Raw genomic sequence first — 14,823 nt, 5'->3', positions numbered from 1 at the left:
TTTTGTGTCACTTCAAGTGCTATCCATTGAGTTTTCACAATTACCGCTCAACTGATTATGGTGTACATATTTAATTAGAAGGGTCAATGCCAATGTCACCTGAACACTTTTTTGACTTGTTTGGAAAAAAAAAATCAACAATAAACACAACTTGAATTTTGCCACAGCTTAGTGGCTAGACCCTTCCTACAGAGCGAATGATTTTATGGCAGAGGTGCTCTTATCTGCCCCGATCAGCGCAAACCTGCTAATTGGCTCCCATGGAAGGATAAAAACACAAACAGCAACGGAACGCTGGATTCATATTTTTTTATTACACAAAGGAAATCGCTATCACAAAGTTATCACTGAACAATAAATACAGGGTGCATACATGATGGTTGAATGGAGACTATTTGGGGGGGGGGGGGTTCAACACTGGATAAGGAAACAGGTCAAGAGCGTTACAAACACACACGCACACATATAGAAAGAAAATGACACGCGGTTATGAATTCCCCCCTCCATCATTGGGCTGGAAATAGTTTAGACTGTTCAAATGTTTTCACATCAATCCAACGTCTCTCTGCCTCCCCGTCCCACAGGGAATATGAAGGGACTAAACGGAGTCCGATGCAGAAGAGAAATGTCTCAAACGGCAGTCGGACTTCCCAGCGGTTGCCGTCTTAACATCTGATCCAATTAGTGCCGACTAAGCTTTAAACAAACCGTCTGCGTGCGACGGCGTCTCCATCTCCGTCCGCTCTGTACCGCCGCCTCCCGCTTAGGACGGTCCTCCAGCTCCCTGGGCATCTTGACTGGTGGAGCCCTCAGCCTCGGGGGCTGGAGATGCCTCGGGCTCCCCTGACGGAGGGAAATGGGACAGAATTCAGTCGCGCGCGACATGCGGACCAGCCGTCTCGTAGGGCCCGACAGATTCAGAAAATTAGCCCTGTTCAAAATAATCCTGATGGGTCCGAATTTCGCCGATTGATTCTCTCTCTTAAAACAGTAAAAATGCTCTTCAGTGTTGGAGTCACTCGGAATGATGTTTGTGCATCATCTGTCCACTAGATGGATCTCTGACTCCACTCAAAAAATGCTGATTTGGGAGGTAGGAGGATTCCGCTTGACGGCAGCGAAAAGCAGCTAGTTTGGAATTGGAATTTTACTCTCAATGTGACACCGTGAGCTCCAAAGCAAGCATCATACCGAACCATATCGTTGCGCCCCGAGCATATGATCCATGTCAATGGTCACATACCATAAAGTGCCTTAGTTCGATTCCAATATTTTTGGAAAATGAGAAGAAAAAAAACCCCCACGATTTTTAGGAGAGACTTTGGTATTTTTCATTGGGTCTTATTCCTTTCGCGGACTTGTTCTCCCATCTGGTTGAAGTTCTTGTTACGATATCATTAAAAACAAAAAGTGTGTTCTAAAAACGGGGCTTTTTTTCTTGTTTGTTCCAAAAACATTGAAATACCAATGAGGCAATTGTGCTCTGTGGCCAACGGTTTGTGCTCTCCCTCATCAACGGCCACCTGAGGGAAACCGTAACTGCAATGTGGCCAGTGATGAAAACGAGTTTGACACCCCTGCCGGTGTCGAGTGTGGCATTCAGTGCTGCAGGAAAAAGATTTGCTCGGCGGGTTTTACGGGGAAACAATAATGACAAGCTGCGCAAGGAAATACAACTTCCTCTGGAGACAAGATGACATTTGGAAATCCAAATGGGAGATTTCCTGCCACCCAAACTGAAGAGTGGAATGATTTAGAGGGATCACGTTTTCACACAGCCTTGGCAGCTTTGCATTTTCAGATAAGATAGATGGGGCGATTGCCTTCAACTGAAGGCAGTGTGATTATTTTAGAGCTGGAAAAAAAAAAATCACCATTTTATCAGGGAAGGTTGCTCTCAAAATCGGTGCTGATGAAATCATTTTCAGCTGAAAACCATTTGCCTTTTCTATTTATTTTTAAACACGGCTGGAGTCATGCAACAGTCTGTGCACCCGCACTGGTGGAAACATTTTGCTTACCCAGGCAACAGTCAAGGAAAACTGAAAAATACGGTACTCCCAATGAAACACGAGTCATTTTCAGATTTGAAAAAAAGCTGACAGGTACACGCAAAGTCAATGGGCTGGTACCCCACTATGACCCCTTCTCAATCACTTATGTCCAATGCCCACCAATCTTCGGGTTGAGATTATCCTCCAAGACGTTCCTCGTGTCTGAGGCGTGTTAAGTCGAGGCCGCAAATAAAACGTGAATGAAATGTGTCCTATCCAAGGCCAAATCTAAATAATGATGTAAATGTATCATTTAGAGCTGCAGCTAAGACTTTTTTTTTTAATCATCGATTCATGAAAATAGTATTTTTGAATTCCCACCCCTTGATTCAAAAACAGGACATTATTACAAATTGACAGTGCTTAAAGTGCACAGAATTTTTTTGGGGGGTTGGGGGTGCTGATTCCGTGTCTGCATTTGTTTGTTTTTCCTCTTGCACAATAGGAAATAATAATCATGTTCATAGTGTGTTTACAATGTAAAATAGTACAATTTCTGAATTAAGAGGGAGGTTCAACATCTGATGGAATTATTTTTGTGAAACGTCACAGCGATAAATTACAAGACATGGTATAAAATCTGCAATTTGCTGTTGACTAACGTTATCGAAATAGTTATTAATTTAATATTGCTAAATCTATTAATCCACTCATTCTCACACCTGTAGAAAAGTTTTGGCGGAAGCAAGCAAATAATGCGCGTCGTAGATCAGGTCGAGAGGCGGCACCGCTGACCTGCATCCTTTAAGTCCATCTCCGCCAAGTCTTTGGCGACGTCACTGGTGCTGGCCTCCGCTTTGGCCTCACCCGCGATGTCGGGCACCGCGTTCCTGCGGCCGGTACGATCACAGTTGATGAAGTCCGAGTACGACGTCTCCACGTCCATCATCTGTCCATGACAAGCGCTCTCATTACACCTGCAGCAGGCGGGGGGTTGGGGGGGGAAGGACAGCATTCAAAAAGATGGCGATTGCCTGACGGAACATCAAGGATTTCTGCTTGATAGCTATTTGGCATGGCATGAAAAAAGCTGGACGTGATTGCTCTTCTTTCACAAGGATCTCGGTGATCAATAGATATTTCAATCATGTTTTCAAATGATGGGTGCCAGGGGGGCACTTCCTGGTATAGAGCTGATGATTTTATCATCACGATCAGTGATCGTGAGAAATTTCTGTGATCAGCTGTTGGCAGACAGTCTTTACTTAAAATGTGGAAATGTGCGCGACAACAGGCAACTGAAGTCGGCCTTTTTCTTGCTCCGCTTTTTGTTTGCGTAGCCGTAAGGATTTGTCTCAGCTTGTCACACTTTATGAAAACACAAATGTCAAGTTTGTTTGTAACGTTCACTGTCCCACGACTGCTCCAAAACCGGTATTTTCTATTTCCGCATGGCAATGGCAGTACTGCGTTGCCGACGTGTGCAAATTAAATCTCCAAAGTCTGCTCCACATGTCCAAGGGCTTCTGCATGCACAATCCAACCACTCTGGATTTGTGAGCCACCCTGATCAATTTGGCGAGTCCAAGTCAAAAGACATTGAAACCATTCAAAGGCCCAAGCGGGCCCACAAGCGCCTCCCCCCGAACAATCCGAGCCATTTCCCTTTCCTCCGCTCACTCTGTATTCAAGGAGGTCAGGCTCCTGTCAAGCGCTACCACACGACAGAGATGAGAACAAACCAGAGAAGAGAACAGAAACGTTGTTCTCATCTCATCTCCGTCGTAAAGCTTCCTTTCCGTCTGTCGCTTTTGGAGTTGCGAGGGAGCAGCAGCGGGAGCAATTCCCCGTAGATAAGTGCCGACACATCTCGAGACCCTCGCCCCATGGTGTGAAAGGGAGGCGTGACCCCTGACCGCTTCGCTATGGGTCACTGCAACAAGCGTGACTCGACAGATGAGCGGTGATGAATGGGCGATGACCATTATGGAGATTCAGGGGGAAGGATTTGGCGGCGCGGGGGAGGGAATTAAAAAATGAGCTGGCAGACGTGGTTGCAACACTGACCCGGGTCAGTCCATTCCCAGACGCATTCGCTCACATTCCCTTTGTAACACGAAACCATCGGCGCGGTTGTTTTCTTTCTCAGCTCGACTGTGCCAAAAAGGAAGCTGCCAGTGTCAAGGCAGCAGAGTTCACGCACAAGAAGGCCGCTCTGTCTGGGGAAAGTCGCATTTTACAGCCAAAGTACTCGGGACGTCCCGATACATCAACTCAGCCTGATGCGACACGTGACAATTTGATAACGATTCATTAATGTTCAAAAACACAAACGGAGTTCACCACTTGCGGCTCGCAGAACGAAAGGGAAAGTCACACATGCCAAACGAACACCCAAAATAACAAATCAGGTACCGATGAGGTGTTTTGTGCTCGCGTTTGTGGAAGCATTTTTGGTTTTTACGAATATGAAAATGGAAAAGGCATTGACAAAACAAAACCTGCGCTATATGGAAGGCATGTACAACAATAATTCAGTCGAGTGGTCACCCGTATGAAAAACCTTCAGGCTGTCTTTTGAGTTTGGAGGGCTCGTGTTGGGTGGGATCTTCTCTTAGGTTAGTCCAGTGGTGACAGGTACCGAATTTTTTATTTTTAATTGTGCGACCTATTATCACTACAGTCACACGTTGACTACTAAGCGAACTAAATTTCCCACTGCACTGATTGGACAACCCATTTCATGTGATCATCTGCAGCCAGTGATGGACAAGCGGGCGTGTCATAACTAATTAACATGTTGAGTCGCATGTGTCTTACCCTCCATGGCAGAGGCTCCGTCGAACCCCTGGGGTTCGATCGAACCCAACCACTGTGCCTGAAACATCATCAGGTGTGCCACATTGGTCCAAAGGTCATTGACTAAAAACAATGTATCTTTCCTCATCTGAGTCAGAAGGGAGAGGTGGTCAAACTGTATCAAAGGCAGCTTTGAGATCTATGAAGGCTATAAAGAGATGTTGGTCCTTCCGAAACAACAATGAGTCTAACTGCGGAGATGTGATCTATAGTGGGCATGAAGCCAGCTTGTTGGGGGCAGCGATGGCTTCGAATGGCGGGAAGGGCGCGGGTGATAAGGATCCGGGCGAACAGTTTTGCGGGTATGGAGAGCAGTGAGATGCCTCTGTATTTGTTGCAGAGTTGCTTATCGCCTTTCCGCTTCCAGAATGGCAGGATGATGCCTCGGGTCCAGTCTGTGGGGGCTGTTCTGCCACACACACATTGTTAACGATGTGGGTGAGCCACTGGGCCATGGAGTCACCACCTTCCTTGAGCAGCTCTGCAGTGATGGCACAGATTCCAGGGGCCTTGTGATTTTTTTGGTGATTTTATTGCTGCTCTGACCTCGTCGTCAGAGAGCTGTGTTCGTGTGAATGGGAAGGACTCAGAGTGGTTCCCCATTGACAGCGGGGTCAGACAGGGCTGTGTGGCTGCTCCTGACCTATTTAACTGTGCAATTGACCACCTTATGATCCGAGTCCGGAAGCAAGTCTCAGGCGTGTCGTTCGGCAACTTCCACCTGACCGACCTTGAATACGCTGATGACACCACCCTGTTCAGCAACTCCCTCCAACACCTCAGCAGTGCTCTCTCCATATACCAAACAGAAGCAGCAAAGCTGGGCCTCCAAGTAAGCTGGCAGAAAATCAAACTTATGTATATCGGTGACGGACCCCAACCCTGCCCCTGTTCTTTGGCACAGACGAAGTGTAATTCGTCAATTCCATCATCTATCTGGGCTCCACTATTACTAGCAGCGGCGATCTCAAGCCAGAGATTGACCGCAGACGCGCCCTCGCGGCCGCGGCAATGCAGTCACTGTGGCGCCCCCTTTGGCGCCACCACTCAGTGTCCCAAAAGACCAAGATGCGCATTTATAACTCAGCAGTTCTTCCCATCCTCCTGTATGGTGCAGAATCCTGGCCTTTAAACAAGACCCTGGCCAAGAGGATCGACGGTTTTGACAGCAGGTCACTCAGAACCATCTTGAACATCAGCTGGCACCTCCATGTTTCCAACTCAGACCTCCGAAAACATACTCTTCAGCCCCCTGCATCCCGACTGGCCGCTCAGAGGCGCATCCGTTGGCTTGGACATCTACTCCGATTACCCCCGGAACACCCAACTCGTGCCATCTTCTCATTTGATCCAGCGACAGCCGGCTGGAAAAGGCCATGCGGCAGACCCCACACCAGATGACTTTACCCTGGAGGATGCAGCAGACCTGGCCCATGACCGTGGTCATTGGCGGGCCCTGGTGAAGCTGATCGGCTCTAAGCACTGCGAATGAGACTGGGCCTCCGCGTCGCAAGAGCATTTATTATTATTATTATTATTTCCTCATCTATCTGTTGGTTTCAGCCTCCTTGATCCACACAATTAGATACGTGACTTGGCCTTCCTCATCTATGGCACTCATGGCACACTGACTAGTTGAATCTATTTAAGAGCGTAGAGTTGCACGGGCTTTGGCAAAGTTGCTACATCTTTACGTTGAAAGTCAAACAAATTATATTAATGAAGAAATAGGACTAAGAGTGAAAAGAAGCATGCCAACATGCTACTTCGTTGAATTTCCTCCTCTGCATATACATACTGTATGCAGAACGTGATTTTCACAAAGCTTTTTGAATTGCACAAGCTTTGATTTATTAGTTCCGTAGATTTACACCACATCTTGTAACACGCAAATGGGAATACGTTTGTTCATTCATTCATTTTCTAATGCGCTTATCCTCACGGGGTTGCGGATGTCCTGGGGCCTATCCCAGCTGGCTTCGGACAGTAAGCGAAGTACACCCTAAATTGGTTGCCATGCAATCGCAGGGCAGGCATAGATATAGAACCATTCGTGCCCTCAATCACACCGAGGGGCAATTTAGAGTGTTCAACCAGCCTGCCATGCATGTTTTTGGAATGTAAATACTTTTTTCTTCATTCATTTTTCCCCCTTCAGCGTGTACATTCCTTCTCTTGCAATGAACACTTTTGGAATATTTGCTGGAAGCAAATTCTTGTGTCTTTTGAACGTCGATTGATTTGTTTTAAATTTGAATTTTAGACTAAAGAAAAAAAAACATGAGTATGATCGCAATATCCTGCCAAGCTGATAATTCGCAATAATTTTTTGTGCATTGTATGTAATGCTTCAATATTGTGTTCTGTTTTGCGGTGTAGCGTCTTCCACAAATAAACATTTATGGTGCGCTGCATGCATGTTAAAATTGCACGGGCTGTCCTTTTGACACACCTGTACTATATTATACAGTAAGCCCCAGTGTTGTGTCCAAGGACCGGCAATCCGAGGCCAAGGCCAAGGACTTGACTCCGAGGCCAAGGCCAAGGACTTGGAAAATTTTCTGAGGCAAGGCCAAGGACTTGAGAAATTTTCCGAGGCCAAGGCCAAGGACCAAGGACTGATTTTGAAACTGAGGCCTAGCCGAGGACATGTATAAAACAATGCTATCATACCACTTGGCAGGTCTTCATGATTTGCAATACCCCTCCATCATAACCCCTTGCACTCCCTAACGCTTGAATGAAGTGTTTTTATTCAAAGAGTAGAACAGTCAGGGAACGTGTTATTTATACTGAGAAAAATAAAATAAAATCATATGGTATACATTTAAGAATTAATGTTTTAGTGCAGTAGTTTCTTAATATGAAGTAAATCAACACTCAACAGGCATGACGTGGCACGGAGCACAAGTTGAGAAATGACTTTGTATATAAGTCAATCACTGACTGCAGCAAAAGTGGTTATCTCTCAGTGATAATTTTACAGTTTACCGGCAGCGAGTCCCAGGGACTAGCTATTCAGAAAGGTATGAGTCCCATTATGCATTGAGAGAGTCCCAAATTTCGAATTCTGAAAAAGTCTACTTATTCAATTACATATGATAATAACACAAACAACAACATATACACACAAAGATAAACAAATGCTGCAAAAACTTAAATAATTCAGGAGCAGGCCTGAGGATTTCCGAAATTCATGGTAACCGTTTTTCGGTTCCGTCGGATTACCCAATGGGAAACCACGATTACAAATGTTGGGTTCCGTAAACGTTCATCATGGGAACCCATTTTTCTATTTTGACTGATATTGATAATCAAGAATTCCGAAACTCAAAAGTATAATGTTTCAAGGGTCAATGTTTGAAAACGATGCATTAACAATGAACATTACATCAGTAGCTGTGTACTCCAGGTTTATTCCAAATCCTAAAAATGGTGTACTCATGTGGCATCATCTGAGTATTTTTTCCAATCTCACACTGCAAAGATTAATTGACTGGTAATCATTAATACAGGTACGTATTGATGTGGCTTGACATCCTCTTCCCAAGACGATGCATGTGTAATCTACGATTAATTTGACGAAAGAATTTAACACACGTCATCATGAATGCTACCAACAGTTAACATTAACATTACTACACCTTGTGACGAATGTTTTATTCATGAAGTTACCATGCTACAATCAGTAAATTATAGAATAACCAATACTGTTTCATAATATTTTTCACAGCGATGAGCCTACAAATCTAATGACCAATTTGCCTCGTAATCGTGCCTCGCGTCGTATTTTGCTCTCACGTTCTGTGCATACGTCACAGGTGAGTTTAGTGATACGCCCTTTGGACGATTCATACGAAAAATCAGACAAGCATTCCCATTTCTTAAATATCATAATTAGTAGACCTTGGTGAGTTTTTTTCGCCGCCATCTCAAACTTTCATCCGCACGATTCCTCAGTTTGCGGACTAAAATAACAACCCGCATGTGCACATAACGTCATCTGTTGTTGTCCCCCCCCCCCCCAACCACCACCTCCCAACACTGAAAATAAAACAAAACTAAAGTAAATTAGAAGAAACACACTCACACACCACATCACATCACAAACACACATACAGGCGCAGTCAAATCGCGTGGACCACACAAGCCAATTCAAGTGCGGTGACTTTTATAATTAAACTATTTTTCGGTACCGTGAAAATGACGCCACGGAAACGACAAGCTACCGGTAACGATTGTTACTGTGAAATCCTCAGGATTGCCGTAGTTTTTTTGTTTGTTTGTTTGTTTGTTTGTTTTGCCTGAGAAATTTCCTTGCGTCCCAAAAACGCACATTGTTTTGAACTGTGCGTCCCGTGGGAAAAGTATGCGTCTAGAACGCGGGACGCAGAGGTAACGAGATGGCTGAATCTCTAACCATTCTCTGAGTACTACTATTATTACCACTACCACTAATACTACATTAATTAATACCTTCCAACTTCACAATAATAATAATAAATAATTAAATCGACCATGATTTTAAACTATGTATTATCAATATTCATTATTCCCAACATGAGAAAGCATTCAGCAAACATAACTGGAATCGAGCAAAAGGACTCCAAATCCCAACGGCCAAACCCGGAAGTGAGGTGCCGACATTATTGACTCCAGCTGTCACGCAAATTACTTGGTTCAAACAAACATTCTAGTGCGACCGCACAAACATGACGACTGTCCAAAAATAACTAAATAAAAGACACCACTGTTACAGAAAGGCTTACACGCTATTTAAACTGCCGATCGAGAACGCAAGAAACCGTGATTGAAACTAACTGTGATGCCACTCTTTACACCAGGGGTGTCCAAACTTTTTGCCAAGGGGGCCAGATTTTATGTGGTAAAATGTCGGGGGGCCGACCTTGGCTGACATTCTTTACATTGAACAACAATATTGTTCAGCAAATTTTAGTAAGCCAGTCCGTTTCACATTTCCATTTTTATTTTAATTTCAACAATCTTAAGAATTTCTTTTGGTTCATTTGAAACGGGTATATCACATGCAACTGCTTATTCACTTGACTTTTTCTTAAACAGAAGTCTCCTGAGTGCAAATTGATTGATTTAAAACATAAAATGTATCACCATGACTTTTCAATAGTCACAAAACCTTTGACTAGAACAACAGGGAAATGAACAAGCAATACACATATCTACAACTGCAAGGATCATTTGAAATATGACATATCAGTCAATATAAACGCGGAGTGATGTCTTGTTAACTCGTGAGTGATGCCCTCTAGTGTCAAAATGCTATTACTCATTTAGTGAATGCTATTACTCGTTTAGCCACTAGAGGGAAGCAGTACTCTATGAAACATCACTCACCAGTCTACGAGACCTCAGTCAATGCAACACGTGTTCCATTGCGCCCAACCTGCGGGCCAGACGGCACTGATTTTATGACAGGGGCCGAGGGGCCGGATGAAATTCGACCGCGGGCCAGATTTGGCCCGCGGGCCGGACTTTGGACACGCCTGCTTTACACGTTGCGCTAACTGTCACCTGTCAGTGGCAGACCTACCCTCTTAAAGCGACAGAGTTAATCCATCAATATGGATATCCTTCGATGGAATTTATTCGATTCCTTAGTGATTTTTGCGGTCCTTATGTAAGGGATTCGAGGCTCTAATCCCTCATTGTGTCAGAGGACCGGCAATCCAAGGCCAAGGCCAAGGACTTGACTCCCGAGGCCACGGCCAAGGACCAAGGACCGCCCCTCGGTCCTCGAGCCGGTCCTCGAGGCCAAGGACCGGCTCGAGGAACACATCTCTGGTAAACCCAGATGGTATCCATTTAGACTTAACACGGTAGCTTGTACGGTTGAATTACAGTGCAATGGTTTAATCAGCCCTCACTCAGCAGGGACGGGGGTGTTTCTCACTCGGCGGCGTTTTCGCGGCATTTCTCCATTTTCAACTTCTCAGCCCACAAATGATCATATTGACAGCCCTGCAGCGCAGCAGCTGCTAATGCTAGCGTTAGCTTCACAGATGGCAAGGACAAGCTTGTTCACAGCAGGGGGAGCCGACTGACAAAACTCCACGTGGAGACTCAGACACACGAGTTTCACTTCCGATCAACAGATGATGAATGGCACTTCCTATCTGAAGTATGACTGTCACTTCATTCTGACATGACAAAGTCGTTTGTTCTGCTTCGACTTTGTTTCATTTACGGGAACAGCTCTGACTGCCAACACAAATATGCAGCGTTTCACCACTCTCTGCTCCTGGTTATCTTTTCTACTCAACTGGCACAGTCACTGCCTAATTGCCATTTGTTTGAGCAATTAGTCACCTGGCGTGCTCATGTGGATTAAACGCTACCATGAGATCATGAGCAGGTTTGCATTGAAGTCGAGTCAAACGTTTTCATTACCCCCTATACACGGTACTCTGATTAATACTGGGTTTGTGGAATATAAACCCAGCAGCAATATTCACCAATTTTTATCCACCTCAGTGGGGTGGCCATTTTGCTACTCACTGTCGACGGAAAATGACATCACGGTGCCTAAGGGCTCATCTTGCGAACATCCTATGACCAAATGGAGAAAAGAGATGGGCCGTGGCGGTCGTTACCGGAGCCCATAGGCACTGTGATGTCATTTTCAGTCGACACCAAGTGGCAACACAGGGCAAAAGGGCAGGGCCCTGTGATGGATAAAATCAGTAGTATTTTGCTGCTTAATTAGAACATATTACTGTGTGTAAAATCTTGATTTTTGTTTTCTAAAATAAAAGCATACATTTGCAATTTTTTAAAATTTTGGTACAACCCAAAGATTATCAGACTGCTTTCGTGGGGAATTACGAATCTGAGAACATTTACTTTTGCGAGGCTGCAATTCCAAGGATTTGGTCAGTCTTAAATTAAATGATTACCCGTAATCAGTTATTAAAAATATTGGCTGACTTAATTGATAAGTGATTAATTAGATTAATTGCTTAACCGTTGCACCGCTCGATTACATGATAATCTGTGAAACTTTCTCTCACAAATTACACAATCAGATACATTTGTAACAGAAACCTCAGTTAATTTCAAAGTCGGAAGGATGATTTATGGTAAGAGTGTTTTGAGTGCTATGTCACTGAGCGAATTAACCTTTTATCTCAAAGCACCACGCTACCAAAAATGTCTACACCAGGGATCACCAACCTTTTTGAGAGTGAGAGCTACTTCATGTGTCCTGATTGTCTGAAGGGCTACCAAATTGATACAAGTCTGAAATAACATTTGTACAAATTACATTTAATAATATTAGAATATGAGATAGATAGATAGATAGATAGATAGATAGATAGATAGATAGATAGATAGATAGATAGATAGATAGATAGATAGATAGATAGATAGATAGATAGATAGATAGATAGATAGATAGATAGATAGATAGATAGATAGATAGATAGATAGATAGATAGATAGATAGATAGATAGATAGATAGATAGATAGATAGATAGATAGAGAATCTATAATACTGCCCGTGTTTGCATTTTTAAAATCATAATTTCTACTAGCAAATCACGTTGGAGACCCCTGGTCTACACGGATCAAAACAGAGAATGTGTTGAAGGACAGGTGGTGGCCTGGTCACTTTGACAGGAGCCATTGAAGTGCGAGACTTACTGTACGATGATCTCACTGGCTCTGCCTAATTCACATCACATTTAATGAGGTTTAGTTTACTCGAAGGAACACACGCACAAAGTGACTTTCCTGAATTCATTCCTTAATCATCCAACTTACTGCTGCCTTTCAACCAACTCTTCTGCTGTAATGCTGAAAATGAAAAGCAAAATGACCACAAAACGCTTTGTAGTCGTTTTGGATTCCTGCTTGTTTACAACAATCGGTCGCAAAGGAGACAATGTGCAAGCTTCTAAACAAGCTACCAATAGCCTGTATTAGCTTTTTTTCATTTCCAGAAATTCAGAAAGCAATGTTGAGACTCCTTTGAGCGGAAATGATGCCAGTGCTCGAAGGCCGCTTCGAATTTTCAGAAAGGTTGCCTAACTACAAGGAAGAATCACGGGAGAACAATGAAAACATCGGAAGCAGTTCAATATCCTGGAGAACGACACTGCAATGCGTCACAGAGAAAATTACACACAATTTTGTTTTAGCAATGTGAAAATCATTAGGGTGCCAAAATAACCGGGTTGTACGACTAAATGTTTTCAACATCTTTCCAAGAAGTGCCATTAATTCATTCCTGGACCCTGCCCTCAAAACTGTTTTAATGTGTATTCATATGAGAAAAATTAACACTCCATAACAGCATTGTACTTTGTCATTACTCTATGTTTTTATATATTAAACGAAAAGGAATTAAACTGCGACAGCCCGGTGGTCCAGTGGTTAGCGCGCCAGGTACCGGGTTCAATTCCAGATCCGGCCTCGCTGTGTGGAGTTTGCATGTTTTCCTGCATGGGTTTTCTCTGGGTACTCAGGTTTCCTCCCAAAACATGCACGGCAGGCTGAGTGAACACTAAATTGTCTCTAGGTGTGAGTGTCAGTGCAGATGGTTGTTTGTCTCTGTGTGCCCTGCGATTGGCTGGCAACCGGTTCGGGGTGTCCCCCGCCAACTGCCCAAAGATGGCTGGGATAGGCATCAGCTCCCCTTGCGACCCTTGTGAGGATAAGCGGATCAGAAAATGGATGGATGGAATTAAACCGGTTTTGTCAGATCAAATCCTTGAAAATCCTTCTCGTGTTCCTCCTTGACCACCAGTGGGCAGTGCAAGACAGACAGACAGACAGACAAACAGACTGAACTCCTCACTCGCTCTTCCAGGCAGCCCATGCCCTCTTTGCTGCCTGGAAAGCAACATGGTATTCATGACATCTCAACTCATCAGTACAGCACAATTAAAAAAATCTCATGACACACCAAACAAACAAAAATGTCACAGAAAGTGGATATGCATTAAATGCATACTTTCTGCTATCTAATAATAGAAGATCAATCATGTGTACCAGTTAGTGGTGCAACATATTAAAACAAAAAAATAAAAAAACCCTCATGGAACAAATCTGTTCATAAAAAAACAAGGATAGTGAATTACAAACTAACCTTGTCCACATAACTGAAAAAGAACAAAAGAAAAAGCAAAGCAACAGCACCGGGACTTCTTGCTGTAGCCATCTGAGCATTTGTTGCTAGCAGCTAGTGGCGAACTGCAGGCTGAAAACAAATTTTGGGTTAGCATTGTGTTGATGGTATTGCAAAAATGTAACGGCAATAAAAATAATGCAAGCCGAAATGTCAAGTTAGATGTCACACCATCACATTGGCCCAACTTCAAAATAAAAGCCTCATAAAACTATTGCATTGGCAACAATGTATTACAGTATTAGTTTAACTTTTATTTTGAGGCTCGACTTTCTGTTGTCAGCAGGTTACGGATGTTTGCATTTTGCAACCTCCAGACATGCCTAAATGACAGCGCACACAACAAAAAACTGTCACAAGAGGCAACATAAAAATATCTTTTTTTTTAAGTGCCCAAATCCCTGGAGTCATATGAGTATCACAAAGTGCAAGAGAGAAATAGAACAAGAGAGGGTAGTGTGGGCCGTAAAAAGTCCCTGTACGCTACAGGCTAAAATTGAGAAGTGCTGGTCCTCCGTACTGCTGCAGACCAGCCCACATAAAGCACTACGCCTTCAGCTCCTACAAGAGCAATAATGTAAACAAATGCAACAAACTGACAAACGATACTCGTAGAAACCCTGGGAGGAGAACAGCATTCTTGATCACATTCACATTTCTGAGATGCATGCCTGGAAATATTCTCATTCATTCAGACCATTAAATTGTTAGAGCATTGTATCAATCGTAACTGGACTTTTATGACTGGTTGTCTTAGAATGTGTCTCACCTATCAAATGACAGCATTCGTGGTTTGGAGTGTG

General features: G+C 43.7%; 1 protein-coding gene across 1 annotated transcript in view; it reads right to left on the bottom strand.

The window, feature by feature from the left end:
* Positions 1-294: 294 nt before the first annotated feature.
* pkig (protein kinase (cAMP-dependent, catalytic) inhibitor gamma) overlaps positions 295-14,823 on the bottom strand; it is a 37,838-nt gene continuing 23,309 nt past the window's right edge. The window contains exons 2-3 of the mRNA XM_052058245.1: positions 2,790-2,971; positions 295-843 (exon numbers count right to left, since the gene is read on the bottom strand). Coding sequence (XP_051914205.1) covers positions 764-843; positions 2,790-2,943 — 234 coding nt within the window. The 5' untranslated portion in view covers positions 2,944-2,971 and the 3' untranslated portion in view covers positions 295-763. The remainder of the gene's footprint in view (positions 844-2,789; positions 2,972-14,823) is intronic.

The sequence above is a fragment of the Hippocampus zosterae genome, chromosome 2, assembly GCF_025434085.1.
Source record: "Hippocampus zosterae strain Florida chromosome 2, ASM2543408v3, whole genome shotgun sequence".
In the NCBI taxonomy this organism is placed as follows: domain Eukaryota; kingdom Metazoa; phylum Chordata; class Actinopteri; order Syngnathiformes; family Syngnathidae; genus Hippocampus; species Hippocampus zosterae.
This window is presented reverse-complemented; position numbering and strand designations above follow the sequence as displayed.